Below are 27,957 nucleotides of genomic sequence, written 5' to 3'. Positions count from 1 at the left end.
AGGAGGGGAGGGGAGGAGAGGGGAGGGGAGGGGAAGGAAGGAGAGGGAAGGGGAGGGAGACAGAATTCAGCTCCAGGCTTGGATCTAGTATTTGGCTGATGTGTGAATCTAAAATTTTTCTATCCTTAAAGCCTATGTGCTTAACACAAATTCTAATGTAGTCATGAGGCAATAAACCATGCAGTAATAAGGAGAAAAAATGAAAACAGGTACAACATTGCTAGCTTTGTGTATATAGCAAAAATTAGTGTGCCAAGAGCAAGTACAGCTTTCCTGCCAATTTAAAAAGACATCAATTGTCTTAATGCAGCATGTAGAACTTTTAAGCCATTCCTATGATTCAGGTAGAAAACAAAAACACAACCTCCATTCATTGGCATGCTTCCCTGCCCTGATTGCTTTATTCCTCTTAACTATCAGGCTTCAAACCTACACAAAAGGGTAGCAGGCCCCTTGTCTTCCTCTTAACCAATTCTAAAGAGTGTCTTCAAACATCTAGAGCGGGCAACTAATACTTTCAGCTAAAAATTGAAAAGTAATTCAATAACAACAGCATCTTGATACTACATCTTGATTTGCACCTTCCATTTGCTTTCTAAATACCTTCTATTCTTAAAATCATTTCCTCATGTCCACAAAGAAACTACCAAGATTTAAACAGGTGGGCTGATTCCCCAGTACAGTGCAGGCCTGGGACAGATCCAGCCTGATTCCCAGGGGAATCCTCAGGGTAAGCACTTTCCCGCCAAGTACTTCCATTCCCAACCTCCTGGAAAGAGGCACTCCATTTGCCTTTGCAGTTCTGGAATGTGAAAGGTGGGAACTTTCAAAGTAAATTCACGATACAAATGGAGAGATAGAAAATATATAGGATCTCAGCCAATCTAAATTCAATCAATCCGTTTTTTCTGGTTATTTATATATTTACTTGGGGGATTGAAACCACCACGGCTTTGATTGCTAGTCAGCACTCTGCTACTGAACCAGAGCCCCAGAGTTAACACAACACTTTAAAAATAATTCAGATAAAATGAAAGAAAAAGGAAGGAAGTCCTCTTACGATTCGAGTGTCCATTACAAAGCAATCCCCAACCACAGCATCAGGTGGGGAGGTGGGGAATGCAGCAGCCTCAGCGGACGAAGCAGACAGGCTGAGGTGAAGTTCAGGGAGAATTAGCTGAGTGATACAGCTAGCACCCCAAGAGGCTTTTCCCCATTCTAAAAGCACCAAACATTCACTTCCTGGCAGATACTATGTCCAATAATACTCACATTTCAGTCCAACTTTGACCACCTATCCTACGTGCCTAGAATCCTGATAGGGTCTTTTGTAGTAAAGGCACAGAATTCTTTGTCTTTTGCGGGAAAGGGGTTTAACACTCTATAGCTGAGGAATACTTCTGCCAACTGAAGAGAGCTAAAGAATCAGGCCTGACCCAGGATGTGCCGATACCTCAGCAAGCGTGGAGACTCCTGTGTAGTCAAAAAAGGTCAAGCCACTGCAATTCAGGACCAAAGAACACTTCTCCCTGGAGCAGGGCTGGGAAGCTTCCTCTGCAGGAGACACAGAAACTCTCGTTAGAATGAGCAGCCTCCCGCGGCTGACATGGCTGAACAGTAGCTGAGAAACAGTGTCCGCACGTCTAATGTTAATTCTGCACATTTTCATTTTTAAAATCTAGTTAGTTACCAATTCTCTCTCTCCCCTCTCTCTCTCTCTCTCTCTCTCTCTCTCTCTCTCTCTCTCTCTCTCTCTCTCTCTCTCTCTCTGTCTCTTTAAGACTGGCTGGAGAAATTTAATTGAGTCTGAAAGGATATCTAGCAAGTTAACTCTAAGCACAGTGTAGATATTCTGCATGGTGTGCTATCCACATCAATTGCTTCTGTTGCTGGTAGGTTCAGGATGAGAGTCCTGTTTTGGGAAGTCCGAAGTTCATGCACTTCAATTTCTACATGAAAGCAAAAGTCCACGGCTTTGGAAGCAGTCTGTGTTAACATTAATTTTCAGTTTATCCACAGTAAGTCTGCATACACAAAGCCCCGGGACCATCACTAGCCCTATAAAAACCTGGAACAACCAATGAGCAACACTAACTTGTCCTGTATGTTTCCTATGAAAATCCTTTCAACATACAGGTTTTAGAAAATAAAATTTTTAAGTGTCTTCTTTAAAGTAATAGTAGGTTAAAAACAACACATATGGGTATGCATCTTCCAGGCTCCACTCTTAATGATCAGACATGATAGAAATATATACACCTTAGGCATAGGCAAAAATCTGCAGAGTTACCAGGACAACCACTGCTTAAAGGTGGCTACTTTCATTACCCAGCAGGCTTGATTTAAGAGAGTGACTAAACCACGGAAATATTTGATGGTAGAATTTAAGATGACAGTGATGACAGAACTGGTGTGAAAAATGTTTCACTTGTATTCATGTATTCAGTATTGTTCTGAGCAAATGACATAAAACATGTATTTAAAATTGAGCAACAACATACAATTTTTGCTAAAAATAGTCTTCAGAAAAATTAAGTATTTATCTCTAAAAATAGATAACTTATGAATTATAAAATTATCTAATATCTCAATGCCTTCTTTACTTATTTTTGTTTACTTTTTTAGGGGGTTATAATATAATTGCATCCTTTCTACCTTCTTGTTGTTCTTTCTTACAAGCCCTCCTACATACCCCTTCTTGTTCTCTTTCACATTCATGGCCTCTTTTTTCATTAATTGCTGTCATATATATTCCTAAATATAACCTGATCAGTCTATATAACATATATAGTATATGTTTTTATTCTTTGCCAAAAATCACAATAGTAATATTTACAAATAAGATTTTATAACAACAAACTATAACTTAAAATAAATTGTTTGACTTAAAGAATATATCAATCATTAATTTTCCTCAAGAATTAATGTAATTTTATATATAGGTCATAGGCATCACTCTGGGCACCTCAATATATAGCCAGAACAAAAGGTTTATGCAATCATAATACATGTGTTTACTGAAGTCAAATTAAATGTTAGAATGGCTTATCAAGTCAGTGTTTTGGTTAGACACTACTATAATTTTATTTGAAATTTTTTTGCATCCATCACATTTGATGATTTATTTATCATTAAATAATTATCCAAACAAATAATGAATGCTTTACAATCATGATTAGTGCTGAATCAGAAGGGTTAGGACATATTGAAGACAAATAATCCTTTTCTTTTAAAGACAGAGTTTCACTGGAAAATCCAAGCTGGTCTTGATTTTTTTTATTTTTATTTATTCTTTTATTAGATATTTTCTTTATTTACATGTCATACAATATCTCCTTTCCCAGTTTCCCCTCTGAAAAAAATAAAAAATAAATAAAATTAAATTTAAAAAAAGAACAAAAACAAAAACAAACCCCTGTTCCTTCTCTCCTTCCCCTGCTCACCAACCCATCCTCTCCTGCTTACTGTCCCTGGCATTCCCCTACACTGGGGCATAGAACCTTCACAGGGCCAAGGGCCTCTCCTCCCATTGATGACTGACTTGGCCATCCTCTGCTATATATATGCTGCTGGAGCCATTACTTGAATTTTTAACTTAAAAGTACTACAATGAAAACAATCTATGTATTGATTAGTAGAGATATTGTTGATAATGCTATCTAAATGACTAAAAATGGCATAATTTTAAGAAAGTTTATTTTCTCTTTTCAACTTTACCATATCTATTTCACTATTAAGCTGTATTCTACATTCTTGTTATTGTCTTGTATATTTTCTATAAATGTTTTTATAGATTAATCTGTAGATTGAATTATATGTTGTTACAGAGTCAATCTGTTCCCTTGTTTATTTCATCTTTTATTTTTATACATGATTTTTCTTTTTGTCTTTCTTTTCATCAAATGTACATATTTTCAGGCCATTCAAAATAAAACAAATAAAAATAAATAAATAAGTAAATAAAGCAAAATAATCATCCTTATATTTGTAGATAATTATTAATGTAAGCTATTTCAAATAGATTAGTTCATAGCACCTTATTTAAACAAAAATAAAATCCTAATGGGAAGTTTCTGATTCACTCAAATGAAAATTTAAATACAGGGGCATTTCTGAAATCTTAAAAATATAAAAATAATTTTCTTTTACCCATATCTCCTCTGCCCTGTCACTGAACTTATTCATGGATATAACCTTGCATTCCAAGCTTCTAAGTAAATCAATGAGCACAATATAAATCACATCATTATGGATAGGAGAATGCATAGCTAATATCCTGCCTTAAGCAAATGAGGTAAGCTTGGAGCATGTGCAAAGGAGACGACTAATCTATCCCCATAGGGTATGTGGTAAATGATGGGCTTTATCTACAAAATACAACGTTTCAGAAAGACATTAACCATCAGGTGTGGGTGGGCAATTAAACCCAGAGTGTGAAAGACAGCTCTTTCCTGTAAAATATTCATTAACTCCTTTAATTAAAAAATATTCATAGTTGCATAATTTAGGAGTGCTTCCCATTTACTTTAAAAGACTCCTGACAGTCTGTGAGTCACTTGTAATTTTAAAAAGTATTTTATATTTGTGTCTATTAACTATTAAGAGACAGAATTATCTCTCTAATTTCTAAAGGAATAAGGGGAGAAAGAAACACTTTGAACAACATTCTCTTTGGAAAAGCATGTGCTTATTGACCATTTAATTCACCAGTCTGGTCTTTTACTAATTCCAACAGTCAGCTAATACAGATGTGCTGTGTATTTAAGCACCCTGTTAGGGAATGTAAGTGCAGGGGCAAATGGTGATAATGGCAGCTGCCTTCAACATATTTGAGAGGTTATAGAGCTGGAGAAGGTATATATACAGTACTAAGGAAGAGCCAGAAACAGAACAATGCCCTCCCACACATACACAAACAAACACTTCCAGAGTCTGCCTCTGCATCCTCAGGTACCAGTGAATATGTTACCTTATGGTGCAAAAAGGACTTTGCATATTTGGTCAAATTCAGGATGTTATTATGGGAAGATTATCCCAAACTATCCAAGTGTTTGGAGATTCAGTCAGAGATGTGATGAAGACGAGATCAGAGAAAGATCTGAAGATGCTTCTACAGGCTTGAATATTAATGTGAGCATGAACCAAGGACCACAGATGGACCAAGCTGGAAAGGGACTGGGGATTTTTCTGTAGAGCCTCCAAAAAGGAACATATTCTAACCATAACTCCAGTGTTATGCTCATGAGACTCATTCTGAACTTCTGTCACAGTATAATCTAATAACTGTGTGCTACTTTAAACCGCTGAGCGGATAATTACAACAGCAGTGATACACGTTTATGTTATGAGGTTTCGTATTTGGGGGTTATGAGTAGGGGAAGGATTTCCAAAGGATGGAAGTCTGCTGAACCTTTGGAGTCCGTGAAATCAGAAGCCAAGCCTCCTTCCATAAACATTGAATATATGTTACCTCTTTACTATTCCCTGGGATAAAGTAGGTCTTAAAAGAGTATGTGAAATATTTGCCAAGTGAATAGTGATGTGGAAAGTCCCTGAATGAAAAGAAGGAAGAGTTATGTGAGGTGAGACCCAAAGGGTCTGGATGTTTTCTTAAGTGGGACAAGTGGTAGAAGACCACATAGAAGGTTCACCATGACAACAACTCTACAGGGCTCTGTTAGCATTATCATCCGGTGTCCCAAAATACTAACCATACTTCTAAAAGATCTCCTCCCAAGTTGAACAATTATGGCTTTCATTTTTAAAAATGTTGTGACTTCCATCTTCTAATTTTTTGGTGTTTGTTTTTGTTTGATTATTTGTTTCCAATGTAGCCTTGGCTGTCCTAGAAGTTACTCTGTAGACCAGGCTAGCTCTAAACTCAGAGATCCATCTGCCTCTGCCTACTGAGTGGTGGGATTCAAGGTGTGCACCACCACTGCCTGGCATCTATCTTCTAAAGTATGTAAATAGTCTTAGAGGGTTGTTTATTCTGTTGCATGCCAACTGTGCATCTGAAAAGGCTGTTGAAGAAAGAAAATATTTTACTTTTGTCTTCTTTCCCACTGCTTTTCTTGCTTGATGTCTCCTTGGCTGGGTCACTTGGGTCCTATTCTGTACCCTTTACATCTGCTGAATGTCTCCTAGCTGGTTGCATATCACATTTAACTTCCTATCCTCATAATCAAATACAAATTCCTTTATAAACACACCCCTGTATACCATTGTTTCTTGTTTGAAAGTTTTAAGCTATAGCATCATAATTTGACTCATAGCAAATCATCAACAACAAGAAAAAACAATCTTAAAGTCATATTGAATATGATTAAGGACAGAGAGTCACAAGAAGTGATACAAGGGTTGTAAAACTAGGAAGAGATTTTAGTGGTGAAACTAAGAGCAAGACCATAGAGGGCTTAGAAAAATGGGAGTATAATGGTGTGAGTAAATAAGGTTGGGCAGGAGAAGGAGGAAGAGAAATAAGCTGGTGAGGATTAAGGATAAACTGGGGTATCCAAAGGAGTGAGACAAGGAAGGCAATATATGAAATATATACATTTTCTATCAGTACACATATATTTTATGTGCACTTCCCTTACAATCTACCCTTTTCTCTATTTTCTACTCTGATTTCTTCTTATGATAGTATATAATTACAAGGAGTATTTACTAATTTCCAAAAGCATTGAGACTCTAGGTTAACTTCTTGTCCTAAACTTTCTTCTATTAAAAATTTACAGCTTAAGGGCTGAAGAGATCTCTTAGTGATGAAGAGCTTGTCCTATTCTTGCACAGGGCCTGAGTCTGATTCCTAGCACACATTCTAGGGTTGTTCACAACTGCCTTTCAGTCCAGATGTAGGGACTCAACAGTCTCTTCTGGCATGTGTAGGTACCAGCACCATGTGTATATGTCCTCACACCCAACCTCCCCATACATGTGCATGAAAATAAAAATAAGATGAATAAATCTTCATAAATTATTTACATATTAATTTCAGATTGGCAAGTAAATCTGCATGCACAGTTTTCATTGTTTGAAGCATGTTGAAATTTGTCTTATAGTCCCAGTGTATGGTAACCAAAGACACAGCCCAAGTCAGACCTCAAAGTCATGTTTATGAATCTTGCCCAAATTCACTGCAGCCAATTTTAAAAATTTCCTCCCTCAACTTGTTCTTTTTCTTTTTCATCAACTAATGATATTTAAATCATATAATATATAATTCCATATCATTCACTTAGGAATTTAGTCCTCTGGTTAGATCTGCTTTGGATTTCATTAATTCTGTCCTTTATCACCTAGCTGTTGTACTGTTGTACAGTGTCACTCCTGCTGCACGGCTGTGCACTGGTGCTGTTCCACTCCTGCTGCACGGTTGTGCACTGGTGCTGTTCCACTCCTGCTTCACAGTTGTGCATCAGTGCTCTTCTACTCCTGCTGTACGGTTGTGCATTAGTGATCTTCTACTCCTGCTGTACGGTTGTGCATTAGTGATCTTCTACTTCTGCTGCACAGTTGTGCATTAGTGCTCTTCTATTCCTGCTGTATGGTTGTGTATTAGTGCTCTTCCACTCCTGCTGCAGAGTTGTGTGGTAGTGCCCTTCCACTCCTGCTGCATAGTTGTGCAGTAGTGCTGCTACACTCCTGCTGCACAGTTGTGCATTAGTGCAGTTGCACTCCTACTGCATAGTGATGCATTGATGCTATTTTACTCCTACTGCACACTTGCCCATCACTGTGTCTCCTGATTTCTGTATATTGAAAGAAAGCCAACTCAACTCATGCTTTTAACAGGAGGATAAACTTTCAGAGAATAAACACCAACTTGGATATTATATCAAGGACATATCATTAAAAGATTGTTGCTGTTACCTGACATTTATCCTAGAAAAGCATGAGCCTGTTATTAGCTTAGTTGGGTGAAGTAGAAATCTAACATATCTATGAGATACTATTTGGAGGAAAGATTGAGCTACATGAAGATTATATAGAATTCCGACATTCAACTTAAGGAGAAGGAAAAGAAGAAAGATGGAAGCAAGAACAGAGGAAGAAGTGGGAGGCAAAAGAAGAGATGGAAGAAGATAAGAGAGAGTAACAAGAAAAAGGAAAAGGAGCAAATGGATGAGTAAAAAGGAAGAGAGGAGGAGAGAGGCAGAGAAAAATAAGGAGAAGAGTGAGTAAACAGGGATTGGAAGAGGTGGGGAATGGAGAAGGGAATTCAAGCTGAAGAACACAGAAAGCCCTAAAGGGAGAGGGGCCAACAGAGAGAAAAAGAGAGAAGGGGGTGTTTATCCTCTGGTGTAAAAGCAAACTCACCATTACAGTTGCCATTGGATAGGGAACTGAGCAAGGTGTTCTGTTCACACTGAAATAAAAATAAATGTAAAGAGTAAAAGCACTGTGGAACAATATAGCCGCCAATGAAAAAGTCGCACATTTCTTTCTCCATGATGAGTAACAACAGTCAGCCCCGCCAAAGGATTTGTTCCAGGAGGGTTTCAGATGCTGTGCGCAGTAAACTAGGAAGTGAAGAACCATTCTGGGCTGGAAGTGAGCATTCATTCGGTCAGTAGATACTTTGCTCACTTAGTCAGTTGTTAGAACAGTTTCTGAAAGACTAAATTTGTTTTGATCTGAGGTCAAAAATTACTTCGTACACATTAGCCCCATAAAAACACTTGAGAAACATTTATCACATGATAGATGTCAGGGAGTGGAAACAAAGTGGTTCTGTATCATACAGTTCATTTTCTCTAACAGCAATGCCTCAGAGACAGCAGCTGTTTAGGAAAAATGTCAGGTTTGTTTGGTTTTTCTTGGTTAATGGTAAGGACAGTGCATATTTTTCAGTGTTTATTCCATACCCAAGTCCTGAAGACATTAACAATTGAATCTTCAAGCAACTTTCTGTGAGGTTACTGATCTTGTGTCCCATTATGAGGGAGGCAAAGATTAGAAGGCTAGAAAACCAGGCCAAAGTCACAAAGCTTGGGACATCTCAGTCTGGAATCAGCCAATGCCTTCCCAGGTTCCCACTGCCTGTACAGCTCCTCTAGCGTGCCCTCTTAGGGATCATGCAGCCTGTACAGCTTCTCTAGCGTGTCCTCATAGGGATCATGCGGCCTGTACAGCTTCTCTAGCGTGCCCTGTTAGGGATCATGCTGCCTGTACAGCTTCTCTAGCGTGTTCTCGTAGGAATCATGCTGCCTGTACAGCTCCTCTAGAGTGTTCCTTGTAGGGATCATGCTGCCTGTACAGCTCCTTTAGAGGGCTCCTTGTAGGGATCATGGTCCCTACATGTTGCCCTGTGCTACAGATTACATATTTCTATCGGATTATTCAATACTTTTCCAAGATTCAATCTTTCATGTACTCAGTATTCAGATAACGACCCTTCACTGTGTGGCTGTATCATAGGAATCAGCAGATGGGCTTTTCCTTTCTCCCTCTTACCTTCTCTGAAATCTCCTGTGCAGAAGAATTTTAAATAATTTATCTAGATACTCTACTTTCAGAAGGTGAATTATAACTTCTCCAATTCCTAATAATTGGCCTGAACAAAGTATTCCTTCCACAGTATAGCACAGAAAGGGTTAAAGACAACAGATGAACTTAGGGAATCAATATTTCCATCAACAGTAATCAGTCTTGTTTGTATTATATAGCTTGGGTGGGATGAAGGACTTTGCCCCTACAGCGTTCCTTCCTAATGATCTTACCTAGTCTTACTATGCAAAACACCAAACAAATTCTAATACAGGGGCATTCTACAAAATACCTGGCCATTCTTGATCAAAATTTCAACAACCTTTAAAACAAAAAGAACTTGGGAAGTAGACTTAAAAGTAGACAAGAGGATCATAAAGAAGCATGACAGTTAAATGTAATATGACACACTAGCTAGAATCTTGGAACCTCCTCCCCTCACTAAATAAATAATAAAATAAGCTACTAGACAAAATAAGGAAGACAGAATAAAACACAGATGAATTTGTTAGCTGTAACTGGTAAGCAAGGCATTAACATCTTGAAGTGTTATGAGGTATACAGAACCTAGCCTATCTTCTTTGTTTTTCCTTTAAATATATTTTGTCCTAAGAAAGTGCCAATTATAATCCCATTATGTCACACTGGTGTAAGCCTCCTCCAGCTGAAACCTCACTTTACAAATGGCTAGTAGTCTGAATTGAAGAAGACAGGAGGCAGTATCAGGAGCACGGGTTCATTTTAGGCAGTCCTGGATTACACTGCATTGCAAGGTATTAGGTGGAAGATATTAAATTAGACAAATTTCTTATGGGCTCATGAGATTATTTAAAACTATATCACTTTTTCATAATACCACTTTGCAGGGCGATTGTGAGCTAATACCAGTCCACAAAAATTACTACAACTGTGCCCTGAGATATAGAATAAAAGACTGTGAAATATATAGGCACAGTGTCAACTTGAACAACTAAATAAACAAGTGAGTTTCAAATCTGAAAACACTGGCTGTGGTCCTCAACATTCCATTGAAAGTGAAAACCTAAAGGCCCAAAGGCAGTTCTGTATTTATAACCTGTAGGGTCCCAATGGTTCTTGTCTATAAAAGACTTACACTCATTTATAGTCTGATAGCATCATCTCACAAATGTTAATAATTACAGGAAGAGGAACTTCACACCTTCATTTTCAACTGTGACCACAAGAATCATATATTTGGTCCTATATGGGGGGGCTTGGGGCAAAGGTCATAGGCAGATCAGGGTGAGAACTATGGGCAGAAGCATTTGGCTGTAGACAAAGGAATGTCCTTCTGCACAGTTCTTGAGAGCAGAAACAGAAGGCCTAAGGTCTCCCATACATGAGTAACTAAGACATGCATGTTCAAGGATATATGAGAAACTATCTAGAGAGTCAAGGAAAGTTTCATGAGAAAGACAGTCAACCCAACAAACCAAATTAGCTAAGACTGCACAGAAGTAAGGATTCCAACACTATTCTAAGTATTTTGCATATTTTAACTATTTGAATCCTTGTTGTTCCAAATGAGGACTCTGAAACACATGCTCATCTAAATTCCTACAGTCAGTGAGTACTTCAGGACTTGAGGACTCAAGGGAAAATTACACATTCAGACTGTCTCACTCCAGTGCACATTTGATTTAGTGCCTCTGATCACCAAGACTTCTTAAAGAAATAGAGAAATCTGAATGTTAGTGGGTAGTAGTGCACATCTATAATCCAAGTACTTGGGAGAATGGGACAGAAAGGTCATAGACTGCATAAGGAGACCCTGTCTCAATTTTAAAAAGAAAAATAAAGGATAAGTTAGAAAAGGAAGAGAGGGAAGAAAAGGAAGAGAAGGAAGCAGGAAGGGAGGGACAATTATATAATGATGTTATAATGTTAACAGCAACTGTTTATGCTTCTATGAAGTTGTTTATCATAGTCCATATTCTGAAGAACTAGGTTATCACATATTTATTTTAGGTCTATGATGAACAAATTTCTTAAACAATATTAAATATTGTCCTATTCACAGGTTATATTATAAATGAATAGGCAGATATACAATACTAAGGTTTTTTTCTGAGGAATAGGTCTATAAGAACATCTAGGCTCTATTGCTGTTTAGCTGTGCACATTTTTAGTAATATTTTCAGTATCACACACATCAAGACGCTGGTAGTCCTACCTTGCTGACATCATCAAGTGGTTGGCTGCTGTCACTGTCCTTTAGGATTATTTTCATCAGATCAGCACTAAATTTCTTTGCATTCAAAAAAACAAGTGGATTGTTTATTGAGATGATTTTTATCTGTTGTGAGGTTTCCTTTTAAAGGGAAAAAAAGGAAAATATTTAGAACTCTGAATCAATTCAGAAAAAATAAAACAAACAAATAAGCAAACCAAAACAAAAAACAAACAAACAAAAAAACCAACTATACCTGATCAGACTAAATGTTATGAGTCAACATATTGCTCAATTGTGGATTGCTATCTCTTAACTAACATATTTGTCATTGTAATTTATTTGCATTTAGTATTGAGAAACATTAGTAATAAAACAATCCACAGCATTTCAGAAAGTGTCTTTTATTTCAGTTCACTGGTCCAAGTGAGGTAAGAGCCTAGACCATCCTCCACAAAGTGTCTCTCTTATTCAACGTTTCAATTAAGATGAACTTATTGTTGATATTTTGCATTAAGGTAGATCAAACTCAGAGCCTCTCATATGTGTAGACAAGTGTTCTGCTACTGAATAAATCCTTGAATATCCATCAGTATTTTAATAAAACTGAACATGTGTCTCCAAGTGTCAACTATCATTTCTTTATACAACACTGATATAAACTTGCCTCTAGCTAAGTATAACTTTGCAAATAATTGGCAGTCCTAATTGAAAGTAAACCATAAATATAGTATTGACACACAGGTTTACCTGGGAAGCTCTCAGGCTTACACTGCATTGCCCGATTGCAGGATGGGGAAAGAGAGATGAAACAGTTTTGACACAAAATCTATCTACTTTACCCATCTGTTCAGTCATTATTGACAGCACTTGGTGCTGTGCAACCAAAACCCTCTTTTCTGTTAACCTGGGATGGGTATCTGATTAAGAAGATGGTCAATCCTGTGGAACAGTAACTCCTTACCAACCAAGCAAGGCATTACTCCTTCAGGCTTTTGTATTTCCATGAAAGAAGAGATGCAGAGAATAGCCATGCATGCAGGCAGAAGAAATAAAGAATTAGGCATGTAAATATGGATAATTCAGAGACCTTACTGTTTGCTCATTTTTTTAAATAAAATGTTTAAAATATATTTCAGAGTTTCTGAAATTATGAAGATACTTCAATTCTAGAAAGTCAGTGTATTGCAACAAAAAATACTAGGTAGCAAAAAGACTGCTGACAAAATCACTTTTAATCAAGAGGAAATCATGTAGAAACTGAAAAGTCAACCACTAATGTTTAGTTCTGTCATATCCACTCATCAGATGTGATTGTTTCAGTAGTTTTAGTTTTAAGTAGATGTAAAACTAAATCTTTGTTAAAGAATAAAGATTCAAGTTGCTGCAACTAAGAAATTCTCAGCAGAACTGAGTTTGTTGCAGAAGACACATCCCGAGTTAGATGGCCAATTTGCATGAAGAGGAGGTGAAAAGGGGGATAAGTGCCATTTTAAGTCAGATAAAATTCTCATTCAACAGTGTATATGCAAATGACATTCAATCTTATTCACATCTCTTATTCTTATAGAAGATATTAGGAAAATACCGAGATGTAACATTTTTTTAAAAACTGAGATTTTTATGAGCTAAGGTTGTTACTTGTGTGGGTGACAGAAGAGAGAAATTCCTAGCATTTGTACCTATCCTACAAATCCCTCATTCACTCTAAGTTGTATTCGGCCCAAGAATGCAAGGATTCTGAGGTTTGCTCACCAGTGATGTTGAGAAGTAAAATTCATCAATCTAAAATGATATTCTGTCTCAAAGATAAAGATGTCAGTGGGGGATGATGGAGCTATGGGTCAAATTCCATGGGAAAACTATGAAAGGAAGAGCGAGGCTGACTTGGTTGAAAACTTGAGCCTGGGACAGCTTCCAAGGCCCTGAACCAAACAGTCCTCTGTGAAGCAATCTCTTATGAAAAGAACAAACCATTCTCCCGGGTGTCACAGAAAGACTCCTGACGTTACTTCCTGTTTTCAGGCCACCTGGAAAGACCTTGACATTGGTCCTTTTGGAAGGAGGCCAGTTCTCTGTGTTCTGAGGGGAATCATAAGGTAATGAAGGAAGTGAATAAGAGAGTAAAGGAGAAAATGTTAACCAAACATTTATCAAGCAGGTTCAGAGTGAGAGCAGTTTTTACAAATGGGCTGAAATGATTCAAGTGAACACTTCTGTTATTAGTGTTTTCCCTACTTTAAGCTTTCTTTTTAAACAAGAAACTAGAAGTGCCCATTCCTCCCTGGTAAGTTCTACAGCTGAAGTTGGTACACAGCAAAAGGCAAAGATCATTGGCTAAATTCAGTGGGCCACAAAACAAAAGAAAAAGACAAGAATGTCGGAAAGGAGCCAGGCCTGCCCTTTAATCCCAACACTGGGCAGGTAGAGGCAGATGAATCTCTGTGAGTTCAAGCCAGCCTGGCCTACAAATAGAGTTCCAGGACAGTCAGGGCTATTACACAGAGAAACTCTGTCTCTAAAAATTAAAAATTATTAAAAAAAAAAAAAGAAAGAAGGAAAGCGGGAAGGAAGGAAAAAGAAAAAGGAAGAAAAAAGAAAAAGAAAAAATAGATTGGGGGGCAGGGTAGTGGAGTGAAGCAAGGAATGATTCCCTAGAGTTAAGAGGGAGGCAAGAGTGGGTGGGGTAAAAGCAATCCTGTATGAAATTGTCAAGGAATACCTTTAAATTTTAAAAGATAACAGGGCTCAAACACCATTACATGACACCCTTATGCAGAAGCAAGGCAAGCCAGTTTACATAAACTGGCTTTTTATGAAAGCTCTCCAAGTTGCATAATTCCATGATTATTAGCATTCGAGATAGAACCTTGGAATTAATTAATTTCTGCTAATAATTCCGTATCACTGTATTTTCAAATAACATTTTAAAAATTCTTTGAGAATTTCATACGTACATACATACAATCTTATTCACCACCCCAACACTGATTAGGTCATTAAAATAGCAGTGCATGAATGGCATTTGCTTTATTTTTTTCTCCATTCACTAATTTTCTTTATCATTTAACGAATAAAACAGATACCAATTTGGCTAATTTTATGCAATTTAGCAGTGGAAAAGAAGTTTTCAAGTGCCTGAAGTAATCTCTGCCATAAGTCAACTGTGAACTGAAATTCTATGAACCATGATGTGATTTAATTAGAAACCTAAATTCAAGGAGGTTTTCTTTTTCTCTACTAATGTATTGCATGTCCACTGCACACTGCCAATGGTGCACACACATATACCACTAGACTGATGTTGTCAAATAGCATGTTTTATTGGATTTTATGACCCTTCAAAACTGTGTCATCCACAAATGTTAATACTTGCACAAAGAGAAAAGGAAGTCAGACTTACATCATGCATTTCTGTCTTCACCTTCAATTCCATTTCTTTCATGTCTGTTATGCTTAAAGTCTTTGCCCTACATTTAAGGCAGATTAAAGTTACAAGTCATTTCCTGATCACTGTAATAAGAGAGAATAATCAAAAGCTGCCAGCTGTCTTATATTAAAATATTAGAAATAATGTGGTTTGTACTCAGTGTTAGCTTGTCTGTAAGATATTGGTAAATCTGTATTTTGTGAGAATATTCTGTAGTGGAGAATAACAATACAGATATCTAACTAGAAACTAGTAAACAGAATGTATCTTATTTAAGTCCCTAGAATCCAAAAGCTCAAGCCATAAGAGTTACATTGATTGATAAAAATTATAAAGTGAGATAGGGCTAAAGACAATAGAAATGAGGTCTCATAAAAATGTTATGAGAAGAGTGGAAGGAAGGGGTTCAATGGCAAAGAAGATGAAGAAGAAAAAGAAGGAAGAGAAGGAGGAAGGGGAAGAGGAGGAAAAGAGGAAGAAGGAAGAGGAGGAGGAGAACAAGAACAAGAATAAGATGGAGAAGAAGAACAAGAACAAGAAGAAAAGAACAAGAACAACAAGACAAGAATCTGTATTTGAGGGTTCTATATAGGTGAAAGTATAGTTTATATTTTTTAAGTTACAGGTTCAGATTATTTCATAAATCATTATCCAGGGGACCCGTGAGGATGGAGTATGACAAGTAGTAGATGAACTCTAGGAATGCAGCAAAGGAGCTATTCAAAATAGATGAACAAGTTAATGATGCTCAGCCAAAAGGCACAGCAATAAAGCACTCCTCAGCAAATGACATGGCGTCCAGAACAAAAAGATGGTCATTTAATTTCCTAAATGATGATTACTGGTTCAAGTTTACATATTATCAAATAATATACCCTTTAACTTGTTTTTAAATGCTATAATAAAGATAACAGCCAGGAGATTTACTTATTTTATTAGATGTTAGGAAATTTGTCTTAGTTTGGGGTTTTTTGTATCCAAATGCTCACAACAGTTTTATTAACAGTCAAAACAGTGGCAGCAACTCAAATGTCCATCAGTGTGTGAATGGACAGATCTATTCCAAGAAATGGTCTGCACTCTGAGAAGACAACACAAAAGACTCAGCACATATTAGCACACACATCAATCTCACAATAATTATGTGCACTGAAATGAGCTCTCTGCAGAGAGCACACTGCATGCTTCAGTTTATGTACAACGCAAGTGATGTAAGCTACTGAACTACGACACAGCTTGTTTGGTTTTTAAATGGCCCTCAAATACCCATGTGTTGAAGGCTCGGTTTCCAACTTATACTGCTAATGGAAGGCAATAGAGCCATTAAGAGCTGAAGGAGAATAGAAGGGAATTAGGTCACTGAAAGTAAGCCCTTGAAGGGGACATTGGCAACATAACCCATCTCTCTGTTTTCTAGGCATGTAGAAAGAGGCAGAATTATTCCACTGTGCATTCTTTCAGGGATGCACTAGACCCCTGCAGGCCCAAAGCAACCTCCAAATGAGAGGCAAAATAAAATTGTCCCATTAAGTTGATTTATCTCAGGGATTTGTTATGATTTTGATGGTTCTCTTTATTATGACCAATATTAGTCCACATCATATGTAGATAAAATATTTTGTCACTTGCTTTTCTGTTTCCCCACTACAAGATATGAAATTATATAAATATATATATATATACATATGTATATGTATGTGTGTGATACACACATCTTTATACATGCACAGCATTTAAATAAAGCCTTACCTTGGGAAGCGTCCTAACACGATAGCAATGGTGCAAACAACACCAAATAACAGTCCCACATTGGCAGCAAAGCATATTGTAAAAATGTAAGTACTGATCCATATGCCCTAGAGACACAGAAAAAATAATGTAGCTACTTCTTTCTCACTTTTCTCACAACTGTGAAACCCTGACAATCACATTCAACAGCACGGCGGTGAACAAATCTCTAGATACTGGCTTGCTTATTTATTTGCTCTCTCCACTCTGTCTCTATCTCTCTCTTTCCTTTCAGAAAGGGGAGCAGGTTATGAGGGGAGCTGAGCACAGAAGGCCAGAGGGAAGCTATTATAACCGCTTCTCTCCTTTCTCCGTGTGGGTTTCAGGGATCAAACTCAGGTCATCAGGTTCGTCAGAAAGTGTGTTTGCCCACTAAGTCATCTCACCACCCTCAAAATACATTATGTAATATGAATAGAAACACAGAAACACAGAGGCATACCAGGGCTCCATCAGGCTTCAACAATGGAAGTGGGAATATTCATGGCTTTACCTGTAAGCATTGCCAACCATTGATCAAGCCCCAAGTAGTACACTTCAGATTGGCAAATAGCTGGTTGCTGTGTACGTGCTCAAAAACAGGTCAGAATTTCCAATTGTTTCTTATTGAACATAATGATATTACAAGCAACTATGTGAAAGTTCTTGCTCTCAACAGGTTTCTATTTGCTATGGTTACTGTACAAATAACTACTATAGTTTGTCACTATTCTCAGAGCCTAAGTGAGCAGGCTTAAACTAACTGAATAAAACAACAATGATTTTAGATCAACTCCTAGAAAGAGCGCTATTTTTTGTTTGTTTGTTTGATTTTTTTTGTTTGTTTGTTTGTTTTTTGAGACAGGGTAAGAAGTCCACTTCCTACAAAGGCTAAAATATCAGGGCTGATTTAATTCTTAGAAGGACTTCAAAGACTTTTAGGAAAAAAAATTCCCTTTTAATTGAAATTTTAACTTTATAAGTTTGCCCACAGCTTGAAATTACAATCTCAATAAGATTTCATAATATAAAGCTGGTATTTCGAAGCTTAGTGATGAGCATAGCTTCAACAGCAAAAATAATTTATGAAACCAAAAAGGTTAGAACCATATATTTGTGAGATACTAGACTAAGAGTTATTGCAAATTGTTTTTCCCAAATAACCTACACCATGTGCCTAGGCCAGCAATGCTAGCTTGTTTTCTTTCTGTTTCAATGTTTTAAAATACATAACTTCATGTTATCCACTCTGTAATCTAAACATAGGATGGAATCTTGGTGACAGCTGCATCACACGCCCTTTTCCTAAGGCTGAAGGATTACCTCAGAATGGGTGGAAGGACTGTAAGAGCCAGAGGCAGTGGATGACTACAGCAAAATTGTCTTCTGGGTACAGCAAGGCAACAGCATTTATAAACTAGCTCATATGCAATAGTAGGCACAAGATGTGTGCAAGCTTAAACTGGACAAACAACCATGCAAAGAGGGGAGAAGTAACCTCAAAACTCCACCTCTACCTGAGCAATTTGGGGGCAACACAAAGCTCCTAGGAGAGGGAGAAGCAGATTTCTTTAAGGGTATGGCCTCTGGTAGGTTAACCCCATTCTAGGGAATAGCCTGACTCTTACAGCACTTAGGCAACACAAATTCAACTACATAAGCTAAGAACAAACAAAAAAACAAAACCGTGATGAGTGAGTAGAGGGTGGGGGAGCGGTGGATCCAAGAGGAATTGAAGGCAAGATGTGAAATAAAATACAGAGTGTGGAATTCTTGGTATCTGAAGAAAAGAAATGCAAAACATAAAATGTTTGCTTAGAAATAAAAAGGGAAATCTTGAGAAAGTAGATATATAGGGACTCATTAGCTCCTTAAACAAGTCTGAAGTAAATATCTCTAGAGTGGATTTGTTTTAGACTTGAAACAATTTTCTTGTGTCTTACCCACACAAAATTGGTTTAAAATAAGCTGTTTTGCAAAGCTAAGCCCTTGGAAGCAAACGGAGGGGGTTTTATGTTGAAAACCTTCTGCTTTATGTGATTTATCATGAGGTCATTCCAGCCTTCCACCCTAGAGGCTGGGACAAAGTTGCTCTCTTTAATTCAGATGAACTGGCCATCATTTTAGCCTTTATTGCTACACACTGTATCTTTCCTCACTAACCTATGATATTATATTTAATCATATACAAAACAGAGTTGCAAGTTTACTATAACTTCCACTTCCAAAATGATTCTGAGCTCTACCTATCCTCGGGTGCTGAGCTTGCCTGAATGTGGCAGAAGTATTGAGTCCCACTCCTCCTGACCAATCTCCATAATTACAGAAGGACTTAGGGATTTTAGGATCTTGTCACTTAAAAACAAAAGGACAAAAAAAACACATAGCCTAGAGGCTAGAATTCATTAGACAGTCAAGCAACTGCAGTACCATCAGGCTGTATATTATTTAATTTAATTTTTGTGAGAATTTCAGACATAAGCACTATATATACATCAGTTCTGCCCTTCCTTCATCCCCTTCCATCTGCCTGTGTCTTCCTACTCCCTCTCAAACTCATGACTTCTTCTTCTTCTTTAATCACCACAGTTTTTACATATGCACATAGAGCCTCCCGAGTCCGCTAACTGTTCATATGTATACAGGTTTAAGGCTGGCGGCTGAGGGCTGGATAACCCATGAAGTTGTACATCTCTGGAGAGTGGTTCTTCCTCTCTTGGCAGCCATTAGTTATCCATAGATATTCATCTAGGTGCATGCCCTTATGAGAATGCCCTATGTTGGTATATTGACTGGTGCTGACATGTGCACATCTTGTTTAGTCAACTATATTTTTAAGGTTTCATGAGTGAAGCTTCCTATCATAATGAGAACACTATGTACCAGCATTCATTCTGGTCCTCTGGTTCCTACAATATTTCCATCCTCTCTTCTACACTTTTTCCTGAGCCTTAGGTATACAAGTTATCTTGTAGATATATTAGTTGGTGTTAGGCGCCTTCCCCCAGTCATTGTTTTGTTTTCCATGTTTTGACCAGTTGTGGGTTTCTGTAGGGGTCTTCATCTGCTACAGTAAAAGCTCAGTTTTTTTTAAAGTTTTATTTATTTTATGTGTATCAGTACACTGTAAGTGTGTTCAGACACACCAGAAGAGGGCATCTGGATTCCATTACAGATGGTTATAAGCCACTATGTGGTTGCTGGGAATTGACCTTAGGACCTCTGGAAGAGAAGCCAGTGCTCTTAACCACTGAACCATCTCTCTAGCCTTTTTTAATGGGGGGGGGTGATAATTTTACTTATCTGTGGGTATAAAGATAAGTATTTAGGATACAATTATATTTATTTAGAAAAATGGTAGTAGCAGGTTCTCCTCTGGGGTCCTGGTTGGTTGGGTTTATAGTACCAGGCATGACCTCCTGCTGAGTGAGCCTTAAGTAAAACTAGATGGCTAATGGTTGCCTCCACGTTATGAGTGCCATTATTGTACCTTTAAGGACATCTTACCACGTTGGTCATTGCTACAGCTCATAGGTTTTAGAACTGGGTGATTCCACTGATTGCTTTTCTCCACAGCAACTTGCATAATGCCTTTGGTTACTATGCATTAGTCCTAGAAAGAAGGCTTTCAGTTCAGTTTCACCCCACTTCCTCCAAGACCTATATCTGAAGTGTATGGAATATTTAGAAATAGGGCCTTACTTGAAAGTTCTGGGAGACAACCAAGTACAATGGCAATACGCTATATTATTCTTGGAGTTTCTTGGAGCCTCCTGACCAACAAGTCAAAGGGAGGTTTCCCATGCCTGGCATGGGGTTTTTGTTTAGTAGTCTATGGCTCTTGAGGAAAGCATTATCCAGCATCCATCGTGTTAATTTATTACTCCTTCCTGTCCACCTACATACCTTTACCTTCTGAGCTAGCCCACAATTCTCAGCTCCCTCCCTCTTTCCTCTGTGCATCATCCCCCCTCCTCTCTTCCCAATCATATCCTCGCTGGTCTTTCTCATGTCCTTCTTTATAGCACTTGGTCCTGTTTTACTTTCTGGGGGGTTCTATGGTTACTCCTAGGTTATATAGTCATATCTAAAAGGAATAGCTCTACATCCATGCATCATCTTATATAGGTCATATTCTAAAAAGTGATTAGTACTTCCTTGTGATTACTTTATAGCTAAAAATCATCAAATGTAATGTAATAATAAATGAGTGAACAACTCCATTAGTTAGAATAAGTCCCAGAAGTGTTCTGTTACAAATCCTGCTATAAAGGCCCAAATATCACAGATTTCAGGAATTGTAAGCTCTTATCCCTCCCACTCTTGAATGAAATGTTTGGTATTCACAACCCCTAAACACAGATTAACCTCCAAGCTGCCTGAAATACAGGAGACATCTGGTTTTTGTTCCTTAGAGACAATGAGTCAAGGGAAAATACTTTAGCAGCTACTGAATTACTTTACTTCCCTTTGACCTGTATTTTGCAATCTGGTGGGATGATAGATCTGCACCATTAAAAGTACATAGAACTGATCAGCTTTTGAACTCAGCTCTAAAACTGTGAGTAAAGCTCTCACTTAGAATCTTATTTTCTGCGGGGCAGTGGTGGTGCATGCCTTTAATCCCAGCACTTGGGAGGCAGAGACAGTCAGAGTTCTGAGTTCAAGGCTAGCCTGGTCTACAGAGTAAGTTCCAGGACAGCCAGGGCTATACAAAGAAACCCTGACTCAAAAAAACAAACAACAACAACAAAAATGAATCCTATTTTCTAAATTCTTTGCAGGGGGGGTTTCATATGCAACTCTAAATAGAATCAGTCTAAAACTGTGGAAAAAAATAAAAGACTTCTGTTTTTTAAAGTGGTGACTTCTACTATAATTTTTGAACTTTATACTTTAAAGTCAGTGGTTCTAAACCTTCCTAATGCTGTGACCCTTTAGTATAGTTCCTCATGTTGTGGTGATCCCCAACCATAAAATTATATCATAACTATAATTTTGCTACTGTTGTGAATTGTAGTGCAAATATTTTTGGAGATAGAGGTTTGCCAAAGGGATTGTAACCCACAGGGTGGGAACTAATGCTTTAAGTTATTACACACATGTCCACTGAGGATGCCCCACCTCACACTTTATGTCCCTTTTCTATTTTATCTAACAGCCTCCTACTTAGGGGCCTGCTTTTGTAATTAGCACTGTAAACTCTTTTCTGTCCCTCATTAAGTATAGATTTGCATCTTGGGTTTAGATCACACATGACATGCATTTGTACTCTACTTCATCATGTTAAAATAAAGCCCAAGTGTAATATAAAATGAATCTATAAAATAATCTTAAAAAATAAATAAATGAGGATTTTAAAACCCTAGCTCTAGGTAAGATAGAGACCTGCCAACTACTTAGGTATTTGGATAATAATCAGGGATGACACTAGAATCCCATGACGTGGTCTCAGTTTTCAATCAACTATAGTCTGCCAAGGGTATCAGAATCTTGAAAGGCCTTTGCAGTAACTATTGATAAGGGTATGTAGAGACAGGAGCTTTTAAATTTGCCTGCTAAGGCTAGGTCACCAGAGGTAGCAAAGAGTCCAGTAGAGACGCACTTGATGCTCAAATTCCACCAAAACTGCATGGCTGTTTGTGCCACTCAAAGTTTCCTCCAACCAGAGAAAACCTACGGGTGTGTTGAGCACTTTGTGGTTGTTGTGACAAAATACTAGAGGAAAACAACCAACAACCAAAAAGAGAAAAAGTATACTGTGTTCTCATGGCTTCAAGGACTTCGAGCCATGGCGGTGCTGAGGGTACATCTAAGCAAAATGCTTCATGCCGCATGGTGCCAAGAAAACTGAGACAAAATGACCGCTAATGGCTTTTTCTCTTTCTTCACCTGGTCGCTATCCTTGGGGACTCATCCCACATCCAGTGCGAGTTTTTCTGGAAAGAGCAAGACAGACACACCCAAGCTATCTTTTACTAAGCTCCGGGTTTCTCAGAGGTGAGTGACTCCGTAGCAAGAAGGAGCATCTTTTAAAAAAGACCCATGGTGAACAACAATATGTGTATGTTTCTGTGCCTTTCCCTGCATGAATGGTGTCAAGAATGTCAAGTCATTATCAGTTGGTCTCTGCACCCCTCATCCACTCAGCCTTGTGCTGTGGTGAGAGCCACAGAAACAACATCAGGAAAGTAAGCACCAGCATCTATCTGTCCAAGAGCTTCATAGCACACAGCACCTCAACAGGACAAGTGCAGCCTATAGCAGACCAGAGGCCACTCATGAGATTCCTCACTCACCCTGGAGAGAGGGGGGATTTGGGGACATTTTTACACAGACCAGGTTCTCTAGGGTGTAAGTGCACTAAATATTTCTGCTAGTCAAAACACACTTTGTCATTGTTTACTGTTATCTAATCTGCTCTGTTCCCAGAGATATCTTACTAATGTAATCCTCCCCATGGCTTAATCTATTTAAAAGACAAGTTGTGGGAAGTTTTGGCATTATTGTGGACACCACTGAGAGACTATTGTGTATCTATGTAACACACATTTAATGCTGGATTTTCATGCACATGATACACCATCATATCTCTCAATTAGCTCTGCCTTCAAAAATCAATCCATGATTTAAACTGGGCATCATCAATCCACTCAAATTGAAGTCTTTTAAACTGCATATTCATCAACATAAGATAAAATTCTGTGTTCATGCCTTCATTGGAACTGTGAACATATAACTGGGTAAACACAAGGCTCAAATGGTTAAGCGTATTTCTGGCCGATGAAAGTATTAGAGTATATTTAGTAGCATGTACTCAAGCCAAAGAAGAAAATATCTGGTCAGACTGCTACTTACCCAATCGATTTTATCCACATTCCAGTATTTTTTTAAATCCCGGAACTGTATTAACATTCCCTTCAGTCCCACAACAATAATACTTGCGAGAACGCACTGCAAAGGAAGAATACGTTGGGGGAAAAGTAAGGCATTTCAATGTGAATTTAAAAGCACCAAGGTATTGTTGGTTGTTTTTTAAAGCAAATTGTTGAAAAAAGCTGTCACGAATTAGATTACAGTAATACTTGTTTAAAATTAACTTATTTTGTACTTTAGGGATACAAGATCAATTTCAGCAAATCACAGGGCAAAACTGATGCAAGTCTAAAAGAACAGAAAAGAACGAGAAAGAGAATGAATTGTGAGGATGGATGTCCTAAGACTTAGCATCCTTTTTATTAGGATCACTGTATTTTATTTGAAATGTGTTTGCTACAGAAATTATGCATTCAGCTTATATATTTCAATAGCTGTCCTAATATTAGACACCTTGTTTCATAGATACTTAGACCCTTGAGTATTACTCAATCACCTTATGAAAATGCTGACTCTCCCTTGGAAAGCTAGGAATCAGAGAACCAGAGGCAAAGAGCAGGGTGGTAGCTGGGGTCGTGGGGAGCCCTGCTTATGAAGGGGTAGGGGAAGCACAGGTACTAGTGCTAAGTCCCACTCAAGAGAGTGGGACACTCAATGTGTATGCTATGACAATGGATTTTGTTGTCTACTCCCTTTCTCTAACCCACACTTTCTGCAATATTATTTGAAGGCCTCTTTTTTCATTGTTGTGGATCAAATTATGGAATTCATTCATGCTCAGCTCATCTTTACCATGGAGCTACACCCCAGTTCCCAAAATGTACTTTTCATTAGAATATTTCTAGTTCCCTCTGATGAGCTGGAAGACTGTCACCATTTCCTGCCCTTTGTCCCCCCCATCCTTCCTTATACTCAATATTCACTTACATAAAACAGTTTTCAGAGTTAGGATTATTGAATTTATTGTCCCAATGTGTTTTATGTGCAATAATTATGATTAAAAGTCAAGAAGTATATCATAAAAAGCACTACTATACCATGGGCAGCCAGTACAGCAAAGGTCCTATTGCATAGATGACAATAAGGATGAAAATGCAAGATATTAGACAAGCCACCTGTAAAACACAAGACAGACAAAAGAGAAAGCCTTGAACTCTATTGTTAATTCAAAGCTATGGGCACAGGGACAAGAAACAAAATATTGGCATATCTTTGTTATATTGCATGGTCTGTCCTTAGCTATGTTTTGTAGTGACAAAAGTAACAGTTGACAGACTGGTACAGCCAAAACTAAGTCAATGATGGGACAATTACAAATGCACATGTACACATGTATGAGCACACACACATGCAGTCGCACATACAAATATCGCACCATTTATTGGCACAATGGCAAAGGCTGGTTGCAAGTGAGAGTGACACCATGGTGGAAAATTCTATAGCCTGATACCACTCCTCACTTCCCAGAGGGCCACATGGATAACAAGGGGAGAATTTGCAGCCTGGGGTTCTTCTCTGCTAATGACATATTTGCACCAAAGCTCCCCACCTCTGAAATTCCTCACAAGGAACTCTGACAACAAAGTGCTTGGATGGGGTAGCAGGCACAGTTTCTCTGCCAGTGCCAGAGACTTAATTTTACTAATCCCAGGAAGTCTTTAGTGTGATGTTCTTTCTCACTGAGCCTGCTGACAAACCACCTGACATCCAGAGCAATGACAGAAGAACCCAACTTCACAGAAGCAGAAGTCTGACTCTTTGAAAACATTTGGCCAAATTCAAAGGTCCTCAAATATATCTAAAATTTCACTATGAAGAATTCAAAGGGAATCTTGCTGTATTGGGATGGCTTGAATTTAAATTAAACACATAAATAAATTCAGAACCTGGCAAGAATAACTGAAGGTCTCAGACATTGTTACTGGGGTATACTGCAAATACTTTGAAATCAACTTAACCATCTCATACGGAGTAAGGCACACATTTACTGTAGACCTAAAAAGAATGCATAGATTCTGGAGCATCCTCCAAACAGCAGTAGGAAAGTAAATATGTAGAAGTCAAAACCATTAGTGATAAGAGAAGCTAGACACAAAACATACAGTTCTGTACCAATAACAATTTCTAAAAGAGACAAATGATAAGATGGCAGGGGATAGAGGTAGGCCCTGAAATTGAATATAATTATACATGGGGAAATACCCATTTTGAAATGACAGATATATTTTATATATTGATTTTGTGGTTATACAAAATATACTTGTCTCAATACAATGACCTTTACCCTAAAGTGTGGTGGCATTTACCAGAGTTAGTAAACCAACAGAAAACTGATTTTACAGAGAAATATTGAAACTGAATCTGTAACAGCTGCTGGCATGCATGTGAACACACCCAGAGGCAGCCAGCATGGACACTTGTCTTGAACTTGATGCTTCTGAAGGATACACTTGGGGGAAGGGGCTGTAAAATAGCAGATGACTCAGCTCATCAAACATGCTCACAGATTAGAACAGCTATAGTTAGTAGCTGCGTGCTTAAGTAGACAGAAAAAATACACTAACTGCTAAGTTTTACTTCAGGTAAAAAAAAAAATCAATGGCATTTGTCCTCCCCATGGGTCTTTTTAAATCCAATGTGTATTATGTACCTGCGAGCAAGTGAATTCTGGGAGCAGAAATGAATTCAGTGTGAAGGTACCATTCCTAAGTAGGCTCTGAGGCATAGAGAGATTAGTTCATCCAAGGCAGATGAGGGGCTGGATCCAAAGCCACATAATTTTGAGGATTTTTTTTGTTTGGTTTTAGTTTGTTGGTTAGTTTATTTCACTTTCTTTGAATTGTCTTCTCATTGAGTCCTACATGTATATATTAGCCACTCAAAAATATGTGTTGATTTACAGACTATTAAACCCCTTATTTTTTAAACCTTAATTTATTTATGTTATGTGTACAGCTGTTGGGCTATGTATCTGTGCAGTATGTGCCTGGTACTCATGGAGGCCAGAAGAGGGAGTCATGTCTCCTGGAATATGTTATAGATTTATAGCAAGCTGCTACCTTGTGCGTGACAGGAATTAAAACTTTAATCTCCTGGAAGAGCAACCAGCATTCGAAGTTGCTAAGCCATTTCTCCAGCCCAATCTCCTTATTTCTAAGCAAATGTTTAATTTAGCATAAGCCTATGTGTTTGGAAAAGTTTTCTAACTTTTGTCAAGAATCACTGGTGGTGGGAATTGGGAGAAAGGGATATTGCACAGTGGCAAGACACAGGGCAGAGTGGGGGAAATAGGGATCTCTTTCCCTGTCTGTCTCTCTGTCTCTCTGTCTTTGTCTCTCTAACAGACAGTGTGACCATCTTGTTTTTAAGAATAAATCTAATGACTATAACCCCAATGCAGAAACAGTGAAGTTTTCAAAGATTTGTTTACTTTTTGAGTTTTGTTTTACTTATTAATAATGTGTCCTTTTCTTTGACTTGAATTGAAGTGGGGCATGTATTACTTTTCTAACCTATGATATCATCTCTGATTTAATGTGGAGTACTGCTCAAAGTGAGGAAGTTCAACAAGCTAGAGATTTTCAAATCTACTTGTTAAGTTCCTGGGTAGATTACAGCCTACTACGGCTGCTATAAGACACTAGACAGCAACTAAATAACAGGAAGTACTGTGCGACTCCCTTTGGCTCTTCACTAATAATATTTGATTTGCTCCCATGTCAGAAAACAAACAGAGCATAAGTAAGCTGTCAGTAAGTTTTAGAAAGAGGTTATAAACGTTGAAGGCAAGTGTTCACATCCTTACCATCCATGAGGCAATCAGGGCCTGTGTATTTTCTTCTTCAATACTTTCCATGTCATGCTGACTAAATGCCTCAGGACAATTTTTGTCTTAAAACTTTAAGCAGTCACATCTAACAGTTAAGTCTGCATAAAAGTTAATGAAATCTCAAAATTTTTCATGTTTTATTACAAGGTTATATTCATATATAAGTATGTGTATATGTGTGAACATTACATAAATTCCCTTTCAGAGACACAAAGGAAATGATCTCAATAGCACAGTTATATACTGCACACTCCATACAAAGATGACTAATGCAGGCATTAGAGTCCCCCATAACCACGCAATACTTCGTTGGAAAGAGAGGGTGATCCCAATTGTTAATTGAAAGAATGAAAGGCAGGTCATAGGGCAACA

At 37.9% G+C, this 27,957-nt stretch overlaps 1 protein-coding gene across 2 annotated transcripts in view; it reads right to left on the bottom strand.

Moving 5' to 3' along the window:
- The window catches only part of Slc26a7 (solute carrier family 26 member 7), a 121,421-nt gene that overhangs the window by 4,509 nt on the left and 88,955 nt on the right, over positions 1-27,957 (bottom strand). Inside the window, exons 10-17 of one of the 2 annotated variants that reach the window (XM_031366572.1) lie at positions 24,794-24,871; positions 23,739-23,834; positions 16,863-16,969; positions 15,087-15,153; positions 13,658-13,765; positions 11,687-11,824; positions 8,323-8,371; positions 1,454-1,554 (exon numbers count right to left, since the gene is read on the bottom strand). In XM_031366572.1, the coding sequence (XP_031222432.1) occupies positions 1,454-1,554; positions 8,323-8,371; positions 11,687-11,824; positions 13,658-13,765; positions 15,087-15,153; positions 16,863-16,969; positions 23,739-23,834; positions 24,794-24,871 (744 nt within the window). The remainder of the gene's footprint in view (positions 1-1,453; positions 1,555-8,322; positions 8,372-11,686; positions 11,825-13,657; positions 13,766-15,086; positions 15,154-16,862; positions 16,970-23,738; positions 23,835-24,793; positions 24,872-27,957) is intronic. The other variant, XM_031366573.1, reaches the window with a different exon arrangement.

Source organism: Mastomys coucha, unplaced genomic scaffold (assembly GCF_008632895.1).
Source record: "Mastomys coucha isolate ucsf_1 unplaced genomic scaffold, UCSF_Mcou_1 pScaffold14, whole genome shotgun sequence".
Lineage (NCBI taxonomy): Eukaryota > Metazoa > Chordata > Mammalia > Rodentia > Muridae > Mastomys > Mastomys coucha.
This window is presented reverse-complemented; position numbering and strand designations above follow the sequence as displayed.